This window comes from Microcaecilia unicolor, chromosome 11 (assembly GCF_901765095.1).
Source record: "Microcaecilia unicolor chromosome 11, aMicUni1.1, whole genome shotgun sequence".
Lineage (NCBI taxonomy): Eukaryota > Metazoa > Chordata > Amphibia > Gymnophiona > Siphonopidae > Microcaecilia > Microcaecilia unicolor.
In genome coordinates, this window is record NC_044041.1 from 64,936,041 (window position 1) to 64,955,100 (window position 19,060).

The following is a 19,060-nucleotide window of genomic DNA, read 5'->3' on the forward strand; positions in this document are numbered from 1 at the left end:
CGATTAAAAATGAGCTTGTTTACGGTGAACAAAATTATAGGCGGGAACACTTCCCCACCCCCTTTTGTAGATAGCAGTTTTGTAGCATATACAAACTTACAATGCAGCGTGACTGTTATGTATTGCAGTAACTTTATATTCGTCGTCACTTTTGGTCTTTACCTGTTTTTCTGTATGTAATTATACACTATAATAACATTGGAATGTATTATTAGCTGTTTCCCAACTGTGCTCTACATTGTCTTCATTTTCATGATAGCCTATTGCAGCACTTTCTTATTGACAAACTGAGTGGAATTTTTTATATACTTAAAAATTTTTCTCTTTACTACCTCCAGAGGTTTGTTTCTCTTGCACTATTTTGCTGATAATTGTTTTCATGTTAAAGACGACTCAGGTAATATTTATATCACTCATAGTTTCACATTGCATCTGTTCCTCTATAACATATACATTTTTTGCAATTTACTTGGTGGTTTTTCAGGTTTTAGGATTTTTAAGGTTTCTGCACTCTATTCACATTCACTTTTTTTTCTGCACATCAAGATGAGTTTTTACTATATTTGTATAATAGGAGAGAATTTTGATGATATTACATTTATATTGTACTCTTTTTACATGTTTAAATTTTATATTCTTTGTTTGGTTTGAAATTGACTCCTGATGAAGGCTCTTTAGCAAAAACACAGTGTAGAGTTCGCTTGGCTGGGACTTGTTTTGCCGTATGTACAATTAAAATGACATATTACTAAAACTGCGTCATCTTGATGCTTCATTCCTTCCACTCCTGTGACTGTTGCATTTGGTTTCTTTTGTGGAAGATTTTTGGATTTCTTTTGTGTTTCAGCCTTATATTGATGCAGGACAACTGTTTATTTAGAAATCCATCATCAAGTGCACTCTAAGGCATTATTTAATACTGTCCCAAGAAACACTACTCATACCTATATTCATACCTCCTGATATTCAGTGTTAAATCCAGATATTGAATGCTAGCCGCTACCGGTATAGAATATCCGGTTTCATTTTTGACTGGTAACTTAACCGGTTAAGTCAATATTCAGCACTAACCCGTAAAGTGCTTAGTATGGTTAAAGATAGGCCTGCTATTTATTTTTGACATAATTTAACTGCTAAACTTAGTCGGTGTGGCACTGAATACCCGCACCTAGCTGGGTGTGTCACATGATATAGCCAGTTAGCGGCTTGCCAGTTATCTCCTGCTGAATATCCACGGTTAGCAGCTAAAACACTAGTTAACTGGCCAGGAGCCGTTCCTGGCTGGTTAACTAATTTTGAATATCGGGCCCATGGTGCCCACCCAAAATGTTAGGTCTGGGTACGCCACTGTTTAGAAGTAACGGTTTTGAATTCCCAGTTTCATCTGGTGAATAGACACATTTAGGCCTATATAAAGATCTTATAGAACTACAAATTTATCTTTTTCAGGCTAAGTTTTTCTCAGCAGTGGAAGGTGATCTGAATTGCTGTAATGCTGTGGATAAAGTAGAACTGAAACAAAGACTGAAACGGATGAAACAAGAAATGGAGAAAGTGAACAGCTATGCACAAGGTAAATCTCTGTTTTGTGTTCTTGGATTCAGGCAGAACCTGGTGAAATGTGAGGTTATCTCTTGGTGTCTCAGGTTCAGACAGATCCTATAAAGAGTGTGAGGTTGTCTCGTGATTTCGGTGTCTCAGGTTCAGACTGATCCTATAAAAAGTATGAGATTCTCTTTTAAATCAGGAGTCTCAGGTTCAGCCAGAGAATAGGCAAAGTGTGAGGTAACCACTCTGTCCTGGAGTTTTGGGCTTAGGTAGTTGTGTTCAGGTCCTGTCTAATTTTTTTCACCCCTTTACAGATTTTCATATTTACAAATAATCGTAGTTTTCCTCCAAGTCCATCTACAATGTTCTTAATGATATTGAAAGAAATGGTTCTTACACCGATTCTAGGATTTTTCCACCAATCATTTTGGGGTTAATTTTATAATAAGTTGCCTATGTGAAAAGTCCAAAAACAAACCTATTTATAAAGGAAACTTATGAAGGAACCTTTATAAAATAAACTCTTAAATCATTGTTTTGGAGAAAACTATAAGAGCCTAGGTTCTTCTCTCACCTTTGTCTTGTTAGGATGTATCATGCCTCGCATTCAGTTGTCTTGTTGATGTTTGTTGTTGGACATTTTTGTTCTCTTTGAAACTTAAATTTAAAAACAAAAATAAATTATTGAAATAATCCCCAGTAGCGCACAAATTATCTGATATAAGTTTACACTACTCTGAAGAAGGTGTACATTTTTTTTTTTGTGTAATGTCTGTACATGTGTACTTTATAAAGTGTGTGCTTATATTGAAACTGTTCCCTAGCTCTGTCTAAACTATGCTCATGGGAATGCATATCTATGGTGCACATATAGTACACATCATCTTATCAGCATGTGTACTCATGTGCACATATTCAGCTGTGCAATTTTATAAGATCCTATTTCCATGAATAAAACAAACTTTACATGTGGAAAAGGCTTTATTAAATTAGCCCCTTTATGTTCATTAAGGTGGACTTCATTGACCACTTCTCTCATAGGCAGCGGAATGAGATGGACCAGGTGGCCGCAATATTTTCTCTAACACAGTATCATCAATTAAAGAGCTTAGGGGCAAAGACGAGAGATTGGTTTGTTTGACCCCTTACCATCCTACTTACTAGTCCTTTGTGCAGAACAGTATCAAGAGATTTAAATAAGACACCCACTGCACTTTGTCAGATCATTAAAGAGCTTGATCAAATTTGACAGAATATTGTCTCTGTGGAAATATGTTCTCTGGTGTCCTGTAATCTTTGTTTCAATATGTTACATTGTCTTTCTTTGGTATTATTTTCATAGTATTTACCATTCTGTTCTGCATTTCTGGCTTTGAACAGTGAAGTTTTACATGACTCTTCCCATCTGTTAGGAGACGTGCTCAGTCTAATTTGGGTGTCCCTGTCTGCTGGACAGTTCTGGGATTTGCTTGTAAATTTGAAATGTCATAAAGTGTATCTTGAAATTGTATGTAAGAAGTTAATTCGTCTTCTGAAACTGGAATCCTTGCTTTCACTTACCGGTAAGTACAAAAATGATTTTACTCCCAAAAATGGAGTCAATCCCATTGTAAGATTAACTTCATAACAAGCTACCTGACTTGGTGGAGGAGTGGGGAGGCTCTGTCTAGTCAAGAGAGAAAGAAGTGGTTGCTGTTTGGGGGGGGGGGGGTGCTGGCCAGTTTCAGCTAAAACCGAGCAGCAAATGTTGGCCGCAAATTTGATTTAAACCAAAACTGAAAAACCTGGTTTTAGTCAACCTCTACTGCTCACCAGATTACATGACCACAAATTTTATAAACTTTACGTGCAGTCACAAATGTAATAAAGCCAGTTACACATAACACCTGCAAAACACAACTGGCGATTTTTATAAAAGTAGATAGTATGCGATAGAACATAGAGTTCTTTCAGGGGCTGTATCTCCAAATGAGTTTGTTTTGTACATACAATGACAGTAATGAATCTTACTGTTAAGCCAAAGTATATGGAGAATGATCTCAGTCTTTCAAATGTACTGTTAACGCTTGGCTTGACTGTAGTCGGGGCAGGATTAAATCCTTCTGTGGGCCCTGGGCACACAAGTATACTGGGCCCCTGGCCCTACCCCCTCCCTTCCCACACCTCCATTTATTTATTTACCTGATTGCTAGCTTGCTTGCTTATTTACTTTATTTCTACATGATTTCTCCTTCTCTTTATTTTCAAATTCAAAACATAAAATAAACCGTATCAGTTCCAGTGTACGGTTTTGATTCCTTGCAAACCAACAAACCTATTACTGGTCAAATAGAACCAGTAGGACTGCCACTAAGTTCTACACAGCCACTATATGCAAACAGAATACCTCAGTCACATGCAGACCCTCACCAAAATGAGAAAATAAATAGAAATATGAAGATAAAAATTGAACTGGGTCAACTCAGCCTGTACTGGATCACTAGAGAAATAAAACAGAAATACAATTCCTTTTGTACAGAACACAATAAAAGACAGCCACAATGCACATTTCCCAAAGTCAGCATATTTCAGTTAATAACTCAAAACTTTTTTTCCACCTTTTGTTGCCTGGTCATTTTGTTTTTCAATAATGTTGATTCCAGTTTCTCATTTCTGCTTTCTTGTTTCTCTTCAAAGGTCCTGGGAAGGACATTGGACTTGATCCCTCTACTTCAGGGGTCCTCAAATCCAGTCCTTGAGGGCCACAACCAAGCCTGGTTTTCAGGATTTCCACAATATACCCCCATCCATCCCTGTAGACCGTAGAAGTCTGCCCAGCTCCCGTTTTGTTTCCAATTACCGGTGTCGCCACCCGATCTCTGCTAAGATTCTATGGAACCATTCCTTCTAACCAGGATTTCTTTGTGTTTATCCCATGCATGTTTGAATTCCATTACCGCTTTCATCTCCACCACCTCCCACGGGAGGGCATTTCACATATCCACCAACCTCTCCTTGAAAAAAATACTTCCTGACATTTAGTCCTGAGACTGCCCCCCTTCAACTTCAATTCGTGTCCTCTAGTTCTACCGCCTTCCCATCTCAGGAAAAGGTTCATTTGCGAATTAATACCTTTCAAATATTTGAACATCTGTATCGTATCACCCCTGTTTCTCCTTTCCTCCAAGGTGTACATGTTCAGGTCAGCAAGTCTCTCCTCGTACGGTTAGCAACGCAAATCCCATACCATTTTCGTAGCTTTTCTTTGCACCGCTTCCAGTCTTTTTACATCTTTAGCAAGATACGACCTCCAAAACTGAACACAATACTCCAAGTGGGGCCTCACCAACGACTTGTAGAGGGGCATCAACTCCTTTCTTCTGCTAGTTATGCCCCTCTCTATGCAGCCTAGCATCCTTCTGGCCATGGCCGTCGCCTTGTCGCATTGTTTCTTCACCTTCAGATCCTCCGACACCAACACCCCAAGTTCTCTCTCCTGAGTCCAGCTTACTAATCTCTCCCCTCCTATCCGGTATCACTCTTTTGGGGTTCTGCACCCCAAGTGCATCACTCTAAACTTCTTGGCATTAAATTTTATCTAAATCTGGAAACTCAAGACTCGGCTTCACACCCGCTGTTTCAATGTACTGTAAATACCAACGCTGTCACTAATGGCTAACCACTGCCTCACACTTCGTGGTGGAGAAAACAAAGCCTCAGTAACGCCACCCAGCCAGCCCACAATTAGACTTTAAGGCATGGGCATGGCGTACCATCATTTGGCTCAGAAGAAAAGCTCCACAATTACTCCGTGTTTCTAGGCATCATTTATCAGCCATTTATCCCTCCAATATTCTCAGTGTCAGACTTATGCTTATATTACTTTGAGCACAGAATCCCACTCAATCTATAAACAGTTAGTGATAATTCAGTCTTTAAATAGATCAGTTTCCAGTGTTTCAAGCCATACACCACTTAGCTTTAATCCATTCGTTGTAGTGTTTATGCTGTCCAAAAAATCCACCAGCTTTCACCCAACAGGGAGTCCCCGTTCCGCTTCCACTGCTTCAGGGGTTCAATACTCAATATCAGATGCCGATCCTGTAGCTCTGCTGTACTCGGGATGCCACCGTCTAACTAGAGATGCCTACCTCCATCTATAAATAGATTGAGCCCCTCCTTTTCCATGTCAAAATGACCAATCCGCACTGATGTTGTCTCCGTCATTCCATTACTGTTGCACATCCTGAATTCTCTGTGAAAACCCATTGGACCCGTGATATGCTGTTCACTACGTAAAGGCAGCCTCAAACAAAAATGCTGACCATTCTACTTTAACGTTGAGTCCATTGGGTTCCATTGAATTAAAGAAGAATATCCATTTCTGTTCAGCCTGATGCAAACTGCGACTTATATCTTCTCGCCTGTGTGAGGGCTTCAAATGTTGTAATACTGTACATCGCAGATTGTCAAACTGACGTCTCGCAATGAGTTACTAACGGAGCTTCATGCTTCAGGAGTTTCAAACAGGAGCAATGCTCCATCAGTCTAGTTTTCAGACTTCTCGTGGTTTGCCCAATATATAATAGATCACAGGGGCATATGATAACATGGACAACCCCTGTTGTATCACAAGATGTGTTAGATTTCAGAACACTTCTTTTGCCCATTTTTGAATGAGTAAAAACACTACCTTCTTCCATAATGTGACACACTGAACAATGGCCACATTTCCTATGGGACCCCACTGTTTTGCGCCCTTCACGTGTGGACCATAAATCATTAGGGCTTAAAAGATCACTCAAATTGCAACCTCTCTGGTAGGAAAACAGAATGTTAGATTTTGCAAATACAAGATGGGTTTTCAATAAATCAAAATGTCTCCTCACTCACTCAGCCTCATAGTGTTTTTTTTTTTTAACATATTTTATTGAAGATTTTGGGTTTTTTTTTGTACACCCAACTGGAAACAACACTGATCAAACAGTCACATAAGGATTAGCTTACATCCTCTCATCGTCACTTATCATAACATACAAACAGTATCAAATTCCCTCTTCACATCTTTTCCACATTTCCCTTTCCCCCTCCCTCCCTCTCATTTCGATCTCCCCCCCCTGGAAGCCAGATTCTCTCTCGTTTCTCCTCGTATGGGCCCCAAACTTTTTGAAACATCGCTAGCAAGCCTTTCCTCATCGCAGTCAGCTTTGCCATTTGGTAAATGTACTCTACTTTATATCCTATCCTCTGCAGGGGGGGAGTTTCCAATGTTTTCCAAGCCCTCGCCAGCTGCATTTTGGCCGCAGCAAATATTTGAACTACAAGCTTATGTTCCTGCACCTTCGTTTTTTTTGGGCGGGCATGTAGCAGGCAATACTCTATCTGACGTGTATAGCCCCCTGTACCCAAGCCATTAACTACTACTACTACTACTATTTAACATTTCTAGAGCGCTACAAAGTGTACGCAGCGCTGTACAAACACAGAAGAAAGACAGTCCCTGCTCAAAGAGCATTTATTATCTGTTCCCAAAATGCACATACCTTGGGACATTCCCACCAGATGTGTAGAAAAGATCCCTGGCCTCCACAATTACGCCAGCAACTCTTGGATACGTTCGGATAGATCTTATGAAGGCGCACTGGCGTATAGTACCACCAGAATAACATCTTATACCCATTTTCAGTCACCGGCTGAGTGATTGATGAGTGCAACAAGAACCTAAAACTGTTGGCCCACCAGCTTATGGAGAAGTTCTTTTGCATCGCTTTCTCCCATCTGTCTGTATAAAATTCTAGCGGGGAGGACATGAGCAACAGTGCTTTATAGAGTCTAGTTATACATCCCTTCCCTCCTCCCTCTCTTAGCGCCCGTTCTAAGCCCGTCTCTGCCAGCTCTAGCTCATCCCTTGCTTTCCTCTGAATGTAGTTCCTCACACAGTGGTAGTAAACAAGGTCCTTGGCAGACAGATCATATTCTTCTCTCACTATTTCAAAATCTTTTACCGTATTTTCCTCCCATAATTGACCCAACCTATATAACCCTTTACGGGCCCATACCTGATAGGTTTTTTCCTCCGCCCCTAGAGAGAAACCAGAGGCTTCGCTTATAGCCGTTTGCAAAAAATATTGTCGTTCAGGAAACACTCTAGTTCTAATTTGTAGCCACGTGGTAAGCAGATGGGCCATTCCCACCGGCATCCTGCGAATTGCTGCCAAGATCTGTTGCTTTGGCCCCCATAGCATGTTACCTATCCATGCTCTTTCCCAGTGAAGCCATTTCTTATTATTACTGGGCTGCCATTCAGCCAAGATTTTCAACTGGGCAGCTTGATAGTATAAGAAGAAATCAGGGACGCCCATCCCCCCCATCGTTGATGGATGGTGCATTGCTCTCCTACGAACCCTCGGTGGCTTCTTTTTCCAGATATAAGCAAATACTTTTCTATGCAATCGCTGGAAAAAGGAACGCGGTATAGGCACCGGGAGGGCCGTGAACATATACAATAACTTGGGCAGTATAACCATTTTTATTGCATTAATTCTACCCGACCAGGATACTGTCATAGCTTCCCATCTATCTAGTTCCAGAAATAGTTCTTTAACTTTAGGGGGGTAGTTTGCCTGGTAAAGCTGGTCTATTTTTGCTGTTATCTGAACACCCAAATATTTGATAGAATTTTGTGCCCAAATAAATGGGTATCTCTGCTGCAACTCTTGCACATCTTTTTGGTCTACTGACAGATTTAGGATCTCAGATTTTGCCATATTGATCTTGAATCCTGACATCTTCCCATATTGCGCAAATACCTTCATCACCCTCTGCAGTGATAGAACCGGGTCAGAAATGGTCAACAGAATATCATCAGCGAAGAGCATTATCTTATGCTCACGTGCGCCCCTAACCACTCCTCTAATGCCTGCATGCTCTCTAACTTTCTTGGCCAGAGGCTCTATAGTCAATGCGAACAGCAAGGGGGAGAGGGCACAGCCCTGCCTCGTGCCTCTATGTAGTTGGACCGGATTGGACAACCCATCATTGATTTTTAATAGGGCTAGAGGCTTGTCATATATGAGGCTTATCCACTTATCAAATCTCTCTCCCATGCCCAGCCTCGCTACCAGGGACTGCAGGAAGGCCCAGTCCACACGGTCAAAGGCCTTCTCCGCATCTATCGATAGCAGCAACGCCGGGCTCCCTTCCTCCTCAATCTGCTGGATCACATGCAGCAGGGTTCTTATATTGTCACTGCCTTGGCGTCCCTCAATAAACCCTGTTTGATCTTGATGAATCAGGCGAGGCATCAGCCCCCCCAATCTATTGGCCAGAATTTTAGTGAAGATTTTATAGTCATTATTTAGCAGGGATATGGGCCGGTATGATGCGCACTGTTGCGGGTCTTTCCCTGGTTTCAAGATCAACACTACCTCTGCCACTCTCCAAGAATATGGTAATGAGTTTTCCTCATCAAAGGACCTAATCGCCCCTAACAGTAGGGGGGCGAGCCATTTCCTAAACATCTTATAAAATCTTATTGGGAAGCCATCTGGGCCTGGAGCCTTATGCGTAGGCATCCCTGCTATCGCCTCTTCCACTTCCTCTACTGTTATTGGCGCTGAAATGCCCTCTCGATCCTTCTCTGAGATCCCCTGTATGCCCAGGTCATTTATATATTCTTCCTGTTCTTCCCTATTTGCTGTTTGCTCTCTCTCATAGAGTTGACCATAGTATTCCCAAAAAGCTTTTTGTATAGCCTCTGAGGAGGTGAACAACTCTCCTCCTGTAGATTTTATAGCAGCTATAGAATTACGTTGTGCTCGCTTTTGTAGTTTACGGGCCAATAACCTGCTAGCTTTATTCCCGAACTCAAAGTGCTCCTGTTGAGCTGCTTGTAACTGAATTGCTATCTCAGCGAGCTGTAGCTCATTAAGTTGTCTACGTAGCTGTTGTATCTCCCCCTCTCGTGCACTGTCCGTGGGGTCTGCCTTATGTGTCTTTTCCAAGTTATCTAGTTGCTGGCGCAAAGTGGCCTCCCCTTTTTTCCTTTCCTTATCTATATAGGATTGCAAGGCAATGATATGGCCCCGCACAACCGCTTTCATACCTTCCCATACATTCACAGGACGGGCCTCTCCATTATCATTCAACATAATATATTCCTCAATACACTTTTCTATTGTTAGTGCATGTTGGGGGTCTAGCAAAATTGCTTCATTCATACGCCAATTCCTATGACCCCTCTGCTCCCTGACAAAGCTGAGCACTAAACTGACCGAGCAGTGATCTGACCAGGAACAAGGCTCAATCTTGGTCTTACAAATTTTGCCTCTAAAGGCTTCCTCGCCTAACCAATAATCTATTCGTGAGTATGTTTTATATTTAGGGGAGTAATATGTATAGTCCCTTTCAGTCCCATGGACTTCCCTCCAGATGTCCATAAGGCCCTCGCGGGCCATCCATTCACTCATTGCGACTCTATCCTTCTGGGCATACCCTGCTATCCTCCCCGAATTATCTACACTCGGATTTAAGGTGACATTAAAATCGCCTCCAATCAAAAGATGGCCTTTAGCTTTCTTCTGAATTACCCCCTCTAGTTCTTTTATGAACCCCCTTTGGTCTTCATTAGGAGCGTAAACATTTATCAGAGTGTATTGCACATTAAGCAGTGAAGCCACAAGGACCAAGTATCTCCCTCCAGGATCCCGTATCATTTCTTTCACACTCCATGGGCACGCACTGGAAAGCGCTATTAGGACACCTCTATTTTTGGTCTCTGCAATGTTGGATGCGTAATATATTGAAGGATATCTCTTATGCTTGACCAATTTTTCATGTCCACGCTTCAAGTGCGTCTCCTGGAGGAATACAACATCTGCTTTCAAACGTAACATTTCTCTAAACATCTGACTGCGTTTCTGCGGGGAGTTAAGCCCTCTCACATTCAGCGTTACACAGTTAAGAGCCATGGTGTTTATTTTCATATTGTTCGCATAGCCAGTATCCACTTTGCAGTCCCAGCAAGAGCCCCCACAGTTTGATTGTAATATATCTGTCTTCCCCTCCCACCCTCTCCCCCCACATTCTTCCCTCCCACCCACCCTCCAAACCCTCTTCATACATTTTAAGCACCTCCCTTCTCTTAGTTTGACAGGTGCTGCCCGGGAAGGAAGTGACTCCCCCACACCCTATTGTCATTCTTTCCTGACATCAAAACATAACTTCAACTATACACATGTGAGATTGAAACTTAAGCACAATAACCCTCTTTCCACACAACTCTATAATTCACAACTTCTTGTACCACTCAGTCGTCTTTTCAGTCCCCTCAGCAGACATCGGAGGCTTCAACCTCCACCAGCCAGTCCAACTCGATTCAGCCCTGGGAAACTCAGGTCAGCCGATTTGCTGACTGTTGTCGCTGCAGCCTGTTGCGTCCGGCTCGCTGCCATTTTGGCTGGGTGGCCGTCCCCCCTGAGGTTCCTCTTCTACCTCCTGCAATCGATGGTACCTCAGCCAACCCCTCTGGAAGAATTTGCTGTGCCTCTGCCATCGTTCGAATCTGCTGTAATTTGCCTTCCTTATAGAATACTAGCGCGAAGGGATGTCTCCATCTGTAGCGCAGGCCCATCTCACGTAGCTTAGCTGTAACCGGCTTCAGTTCAGCTCTCCGCTTTAATGTCGCAGCCGCCAGGTCTTGGTACACCTCTATGCGGTGGGCATCCCATTTAAAGTCTGTAATTTTGCGAGCTGCTTGTAGCACTTTCTCCTTCATCCCGTATTCGCGGAAGCACACGATTATATCTTTGGGCAGATTCTGCCTTGACGGGCCCAGCGCCCTGTGTGCCCTCTCCAGCTTGATGTCATCCGGGCTCGCCTCAGTTCCATCCGCCGACAGGAGGGCGCTAGCCACTTTTTGTATCACTATCTCAGCATCTTGGTAGGCAGGAGTCTCCGGAAGGCCTCGAAAATGTAAGTTGCATCGCCTGCTTCGGTTCTCCAAGTCCTCGATCTTATCATTGATTTGTTGTTGACCCAATCTGATATCAGAGACCTGTAAATCGACGGCTGTCAAGGCCTCTGTGTGCTCTTCCATTCGCGCTTCAACTTCTTCCACTCTTTGGCCTATCTCCGCTATTTCTCCACGCAAACTGGCTCCCAGGGTCGTGAGTTCCTCCCGGACCACTTTCAGATCGGATCTTATTTCCTGCAGCCAATCACGTAGCTCAGGCAGGATTTCTCCCAGCCTGTCCGTTTGCTCTTGAGAGGAGAATAGTTCCGTCGCCGAGTCTTGTGTGCATGAGGCCAGCGCAGGTTGATCCGCCATCTTTTTCTTCTGCGTCGCGCTGCCTTCAAACGCGAATTGAGTGAGATTCACTACTCCTCCATTCGCCTGCATTGCAAGAATTCTTTTCCACGATCGGGATATCACTTTTATCTCAGTTGGCTATACTTTCGCCACTGTAGGAAAGAGAGAGAGTGCTTTTCGATCACGGGTGTGCTGGAGCTCAGCGTTTAGGCAGCCATTCGCTCTGCTGACGTCACTTCCCCCCTTTCTCAGCCTCATAGTGTTGGCATTGTATTTAATCACAAAGGGTAGAATATCTTCTTGTTGCTGAACTGCTTTATATTGTAACAGAATTCCTCGGATTATGCCACGCTCTTTTAGCTGCTTTCTTGACTACAGACTGCCAGAACCTCGACCATTCTTCTAACGTTCGGAGATCCCTTCTCATCATTTCTACTCCTTCCAGGGTATCCACTCTATTGGCTATTTTCGTGTCATCTGCAAAAAGGCACACCTTTCCTTCCAACCCTTCAGCAGTATGTCCCACAAATATATTAAACAGAATAGGCCCCAGCACCGACCCCTGAGGAACTCCACTGCTCACCTTCCTTTCCTCCGAGCGGATTCCATTTACCACCACCCTCTGCCACCTGTCGGTCAACCAGTTTCTTATCCAGTTCACCACTTTCAGTCCTAAGTTCAACCCTTTCAGCGTATTCACGAGTCTTCTGTGGGAGACTGTATCAAAGGCTTTGCTGAAGTCCAAGTAGATTACATCTAGCGCACATCCCTCATCCAGTTCTTTGGTCACCTAGTCAAAAAAGTCAATAAGATTAGTTTGGTAGGATTTTCCTTTGGTAAAGCCATGTTGCCTCTGGTCCTGAAACCCGTTGGTTTCTAGAAAGTTAACTATCTTTTTTTTCTTTTAGCAGCGACTCCATTATTTTTCCTACCACCGATGTGAGACTTACCGGTCTGTAGTTTCCCACTTCTTCCCTGTCTCCACTTTTGTGAAGAGGGACCACAACCTCTCCCGTCTCTAAAGATCTATTAAATAAATCTTTTAAGAGGTCTCGCCAGGACCTCTCTGAGCTCCTTCAGTATCCTGGGATGTATCCCATCCCTACTGCTTTGTTCACCTTCAGATTCTCCAGCTGTTTAAACTTTCTTCCGTAAACGGCACAGTATCCACTCCATTCCCAGACGTTCCCTTGGCAGCCAACTGCGGTCCTTCGCCAGGATTTTCCTCCGTGAACACCAAACAGAAATAATTGTTTAGCATGTTCGCTTTATCTTCATCACTCTCCACATAGCCATTCTCATTATCTTTCAGTCTCGCAATCCAATTCCTATTTCTTCTCCTTTCTCCAATATATCTGAAAAAAAGTCTTGTCACCTCTCTGTACTTCTTTAGCCATTTTTTCTTCCGCTCGCGCATTCGCTAGCCGTATTTCCCTCTCCGCTTTTTTCAGGTTAATCCGATAATCTTTTCTGTGATTCTCTTGTTGCTCTTATTTTTTTCAGCTACTTGTTTGGAGAACCATATAGGCTTCCTGCTTCTTTTTTTGTTTGTTTACTTTCCTCACAAAAAGGTCAGTCGCCATATTTATAGCAGCCTTTAGCTTGGACCACTGTTTTTCCACTTCTCCTACGCCTTCCCATGCCAACAGCTCATTCTTCAGGTATTCCCCCATTTTATCAAAATCAGTATGTCTAAAATCCAGTACTTTGAGTTTTGTGCGTCTGCACTCTGCCTTCGCCCTTATATTTATTTTTAATTGTTACATTTGTACTCCACACTTTCCCACCTATTTGCAGGCTCAATGTGGCTTACATAGTACCGTGAGGTGTTAGCCACCTCCGGTGATGAAACAAATACAAAGTGATGTAAATGCCAATAAGATAAATGTGTTACAGACACATTAGGGAATTGTAGAGGAGAGTTATATAGTGATCATAGTGTTCGTTATAAGTTTTGGCTTCCTTGTGTTGCTGGGTTCAAACCATACGGTGTGATGATCACTATTACATAGGTGGGCACCCACCCGGATATCGGAAACACTACCTCCATTAGTGAGCACTAGATCCAGCATCGACCCTTTCTCGTGGGTTCAGTCACCATTTGTCTGAGCAAGGCACTTTGACAGGCATCCACAATCTCCCTGCTTCTTTCCGATTCCGCAGACGGGACGTTCCAATCCACGTCGGACAAATTGAAATCTCCAAACAGTAGCACCTCCCCTTTCATACCAATAAATAAATCGTTAAACTTAATTTTGTCCAAATATAATACATCGATGGTTTCAATTTGTCAAAGCTTCAAAGTGTATAAATATGAGTACTTAAAAGTTCAAAGAACTTATCTGGAAAAGATGTCTGCTCCGAGGGGAAATTTTAAGTCCGACATGAGTCATATTTTGCCCGTAGGTTGTATCAACCCCCCCCTGGGAAGAAGAAAGAATAGAAAATCAGAATCTTGAATGTTCATAAAGTTAACATGACCACCATGGAAAGTTCTTTTTTGGGAGGTGGTTGGGGTGGGGGGGGAATCTGGAGGTCCACTGGACCACCAGGGATGTCCTTAGGTGTGTGGGGGAGTGTCGGGAAGGGGTCCACTGGACCGCTGGGGACTTTTTTTAGGTGTCAGGAGGGGGTCCACTTGACCCCCAGGGATTTTTGGGGGACTGTGGAGGTCGGGAGGGGTCTGAGTGATCCTGGCCATAACGAACTATAAAAACAGTGGCACTTAACAGGTTACATGTAGAGCTAGAATGGAACACGCTCATTTAAATCCCGGGGTCCTGATTGGTTGGTTCAATTATCAGCTGTCTCTATAAATAAGTAAGTAATAGATGACGACACCATCTTGATGACGTGTTAGTGAGGTCGGGGGCAGACTTAGGTAATGTGAAACAACTCTTTTATTAGTTAACTTTATGAACATTCAAGATTTTGATTTTTCTATTTTTTCTTCTTCCCAGGGGGTTGATCCCTGATGCAGCCTATGAGTGAAACATGACTCATGTCGGACTTAAAAATCCATTTCCCCCCCCCCCCCCCCCCCCCGAGCAGACATCTTTTCCAGATCTTTTAACTTTTAAATATTCATATTTATACACGTAAAGCTTTGACAAATTGAACCATCGAGGTATTATTTTTGGACAAAATTTAAAGTTTAAATTCAAAAGATTTCTGTGGACCAGTGACTATTTCTATGTTAAATTGTACAACGCTGCGTAACCCTAGTAGCACTTTAGAAATGTTAAATAGTAGTAGTAGTAATAGGAATGTGAAGGAGAAAAATTTACAGCTCCTTTTTCAATCCCACTACTGACTTCCTTAAAATTCTAAATCAATCATATTTATAAGCTCGAGTTTATTTACATAGAAATATGTGGGCATCTCTAACGTTTAGCGCATTCTTATTTTTAGCGCGCGTTAACACTGTCATGCCTTTGTAAAAGGACCCCATTGTTTGCATGTGGCAAAACTGCCATTCTTTTGCAATTTTAACTTACTGTAGCTCTCGACACGGTAGATTGTTATACTGCTGTATTAATTGTTTTCAAAAGGGATTACAGATAAGGTTTTGGTTTGGATAAAAGAATTCCTTACTCTTAGATATTATAGAGTTAAAATGGTAGACCAAATTTCAACTAGTTGGATTCCACCATGTGGAGTGCCTCAGGGCTCTCCACTGTTCCTGGTATTATTTAATGTATGTATGACATCCTTTTTGTTATAGTTTTTCTTCTCTTGGTGTTACATTTTTTTGTATGCTGATATGTTTTTGTTGTTACCGATTCAGGATATATCACAACTGCCCTTACTGTTGATTTCATCCTGTATAAAAATATTAGGTAGCACATGGGTTCAAACTTCATAGAGACAAAACTAAGTACTAAGTCTAAAATGTACAGACAGAGCTGCAGCACAGCCAGTTAATCTGCCTACAGATAACTGCTCTGTCTCTGTGTTCAAGCTCTTCACCTCCTTTCCTCCCACATTTTTGAAACATAGTGGGTGTGACTTGTTCTTACTGGGCAGTGCCTACCTGCCTGCTGCCTACCATTCCAGTTTTAAGCCTCTAATCCAGCTCTGCCGTTCTATCTATCGCTTAACACCTCAGTCACTACATATATACCCATAACACCTCAGTTACTACTTATGGCCCCTTTACACATTCTCTTCCTTGCCCTGTCCCTTCCTAATCTTTTTCCCCTCCCCCTACTGCTGTCTACCACTGGAACTCACTGCCCACCCATGTCCTCTCCCATCTTGCTCACTACTGCAATACCCTACTCACCCCCGTCCCTCACCACCTCACCATCTCTCCTGACCCCCTCCTCCTTCCTAGCTCTCAACCTTCAACACTTCCTTCCTGCCATTAACCCATCCCCATTCCTCCTAAGCGCATCCCGCCTTCGTCGCCCTACCTCCCCCACCCTCCTCCGCACTCTCTTGCTCCTCCTCCTGCTATCCGCAGGAGACATCAATCCCAATCCAGGTCCCCCACACCTGTCCTCGTCCTATCCATGCAAACGTTTCCGGGATGTCTCCAATCTCATATCTATTCCCCTCCTCCCCCCCTCTTCCCTCCCCTTCTCATGTGCACTGTGGAATGCCCACTCGGTCTGCAACAAACTTCCCTTCACCCACGATCTCTTCATCTCTCATTCCCTTCACCTGCTTGCCCTAACTGAAACCTGGCTCTCCCCTGACGACTCTGCCTCAGTTGCGGCTCTATGCCATGGAGGCTATCTCTTCTCCCATACTCCCCGCCTAGTTGGCCGTGGAGGAGGCGTCGGGTTACTACTCTCGCCCTCCTGTAGCTTCCAACCCCTCCTCCTACCACAGTCTCACTGCTTCTCATCCTTTGAGTCCACTCCATCCGTCTATTCTACCCGTTGCCACTCAGAGTGGCAGTCATTTACCGCCCCCCTGATAAATCCCTCCCTTCCTTCATCACCGACTTTGATGCCTGGCTTTCTGTTTTTCTTGAACCCTCATCTCCATCCCTCATTCTCGGAGACTTCAACATACACGTTGATGACCTGTCCAACTCTCACGCTTCTCAGTTCCTCACTCTAACATCCTCCTTCAACCTCCAGCTATGTTCCACCACCCCTACTCACCGTGATGGCCATTGCCTTGACCTCGTCCTCTCCTCTTCCGGCTCACCCTCCAATTTCCACACCTCAGCTCTTCCTGTCTCTGATCATCACCTGATCACCTTCACACTTCTTCACCCTCCCCCTCAGCCCCGCCCAACATTAACCACTATTTTCAGGAATCTCCAGACTATTGACCTTCCCACCTTATCATCTAGTATTTCTAATCTCCTCCCCTCCATCATGTCCTCTGAGTCTGTTGACGAGGCTGTCTCCGCTTACAATGCCACTCTCTCCTCTGCTCTGGACACCCTTGCACCATCCACCTCCCGTCCCACAAGGCGTACTAATCCCCAGCCCTGGCTGACCCCTTGCATCCGTTACCTTCGCTCCTGCGCCCGATCTGCTGAACGCCTCTGGAGGAAATCTCGCACCCATTCAGATTTCCTTCACTACAAATTCATGCTATCCTCCTTCCAGTCCTCACTATTCCTTGCCAAACAGGACTATTACACCCAATTGACTAATTCTCTCAGCTCTAACCCTCGTCGTCTCTTCGCCACCCTTAACTCCCTCCTCAAAGTGCCCTCCGCTCCCACCCCCCGTCACTCTCTCCTCAATCACTGGCTGACTACTTCCGCGACAAGGTGCAAAAGATCAACCTTGAGTTCACTACCAAGCCACCTCCTCCTCTTCACCCTTCAACCCTCTCCCTCAACCAACCAACCCAGACCTCCTTCTCCTCCTTTCCTGATATCTCCAAGGAGGAAACCGCCCGCCTTCTTTCCTCCTCAAAATGCACCACTTGTTCCTCTGATCCCATCCCCACCAACTTACTTAACACCATCTCTCCTACTATCACCCCCTCCATCTGTCATATCCTCAACCTCTCTCTCTCCACTGCAACTGTCCCCGACACCTTCAAGCATGCTGTAGTCACGCCACTCCTCAAAAAACCATCACTAGACCCTACCTGTCCCTCCAACTACCGCCCCATCTCCCTCCTACCCTTCCTCTCCAAGACACTTGAGCGCGCAGTCCACAGCCGCTGCCTTGATTTTCTCTCCTCTCATGCCATCCTTGATCCGCTTCAATCCGGTTTTCGCCCTCTTCACTCGACAGAAACAGCACTTTCTAAAGTCTGTAATGACCTGTTCCTTGCCAAATCCAGAGGCCACTACTCCATCCTCATCCTCCTGGATCTATCCGCCGCTTTTGACACTGTCAATTATGACTTACTTCTTGCCACACTGTCCTCATTTGGGTTCCAGGGCTCTGTCCTCTCCTGGTTCTCCTCCTATCTCTCCCACCGCACCTTCAAAGTTCACTCTCATGGATCTTCCTCCACCCCCATCCCCTTATCTGTTGGTGTTCCCCAGGGATCGGTCCTTGGACCCCTTCTCTTCTCAATCTACACCTCTTCCCTGGGCTCCCTGATCTCATCTCATGGTTTCCAGTATCATCTCTATGCTGATGACACCCAACTGTATCTCTCCACACCAGACATCACCGCGGAGACCCAGGCAAAGGTATCGGCCTGCTTATCCGACATTGCTGCCTGGATGTCCAACCGCCACCTGAAACTGAACATGTCCAAGACCGAGCTTATCGTCTTTCCACCAAAACCCACTTCTCCTCTTCCTCCACTTTCTATCTCAGTTGATAACACCCTCATCCTCCCCGTCTCATCTGCCCGCAACCTCGGAGTCATCTTTGACTCCTCTCTCTCCTTCTCTGCGCATATCCAGCAGATAGCCAAGACCTGTCGCTTCTTCCTCTTTAACATCAGCAAAATTCGCCCTTTCCTCTCTGAACACACCACCCGAACTCTCGTCCACGCTCTCATTACCTCTCGCCTGGACTACTGCAACTTACTCCTCACCGGCCTCCCACTTAGCCATCTATCCCCCCTTCAGTCTGTTCAGAACTCTGCTGCACGTCTCATATTCCGCCAGAACCGATATACTCATATCACCCCTCTCCTCAGGTCACTTCACTGGCTTCCGATCAGATACCGCATTCAATTCAAGCTTCTCCTTCTTACCTACAAATGCACTCAGTCTGCTGCCCCTCACTACCTCTCTACCCTCATCTCCCCTTACGTTCCCGCCCGTAACCTCCGTTCACAGGATAA

At 44.2% G+C, this 19,060-nt stretch overlaps 1 protein-coding gene across 1 annotated transcript in view; it reads left to right on the forward strand.

The window, feature by feature from the left end:
- Nucleotides 1–19,060, forward strand: part of LOC115480074 — a 67,940-nt gene that overhangs the window by 35,350 nt on the left and 13,530 nt on the right. The window contains exon 3 of the mRNA XM_030218520.1: nt 1,450–1,573. Coding sequence (XP_030074380.1) covers nt 1,450–1,573 — 124 coding nt within the window. The remainder of the gene's footprint in view (nt 1–1,449; nt 1,574–19,060) is intronic.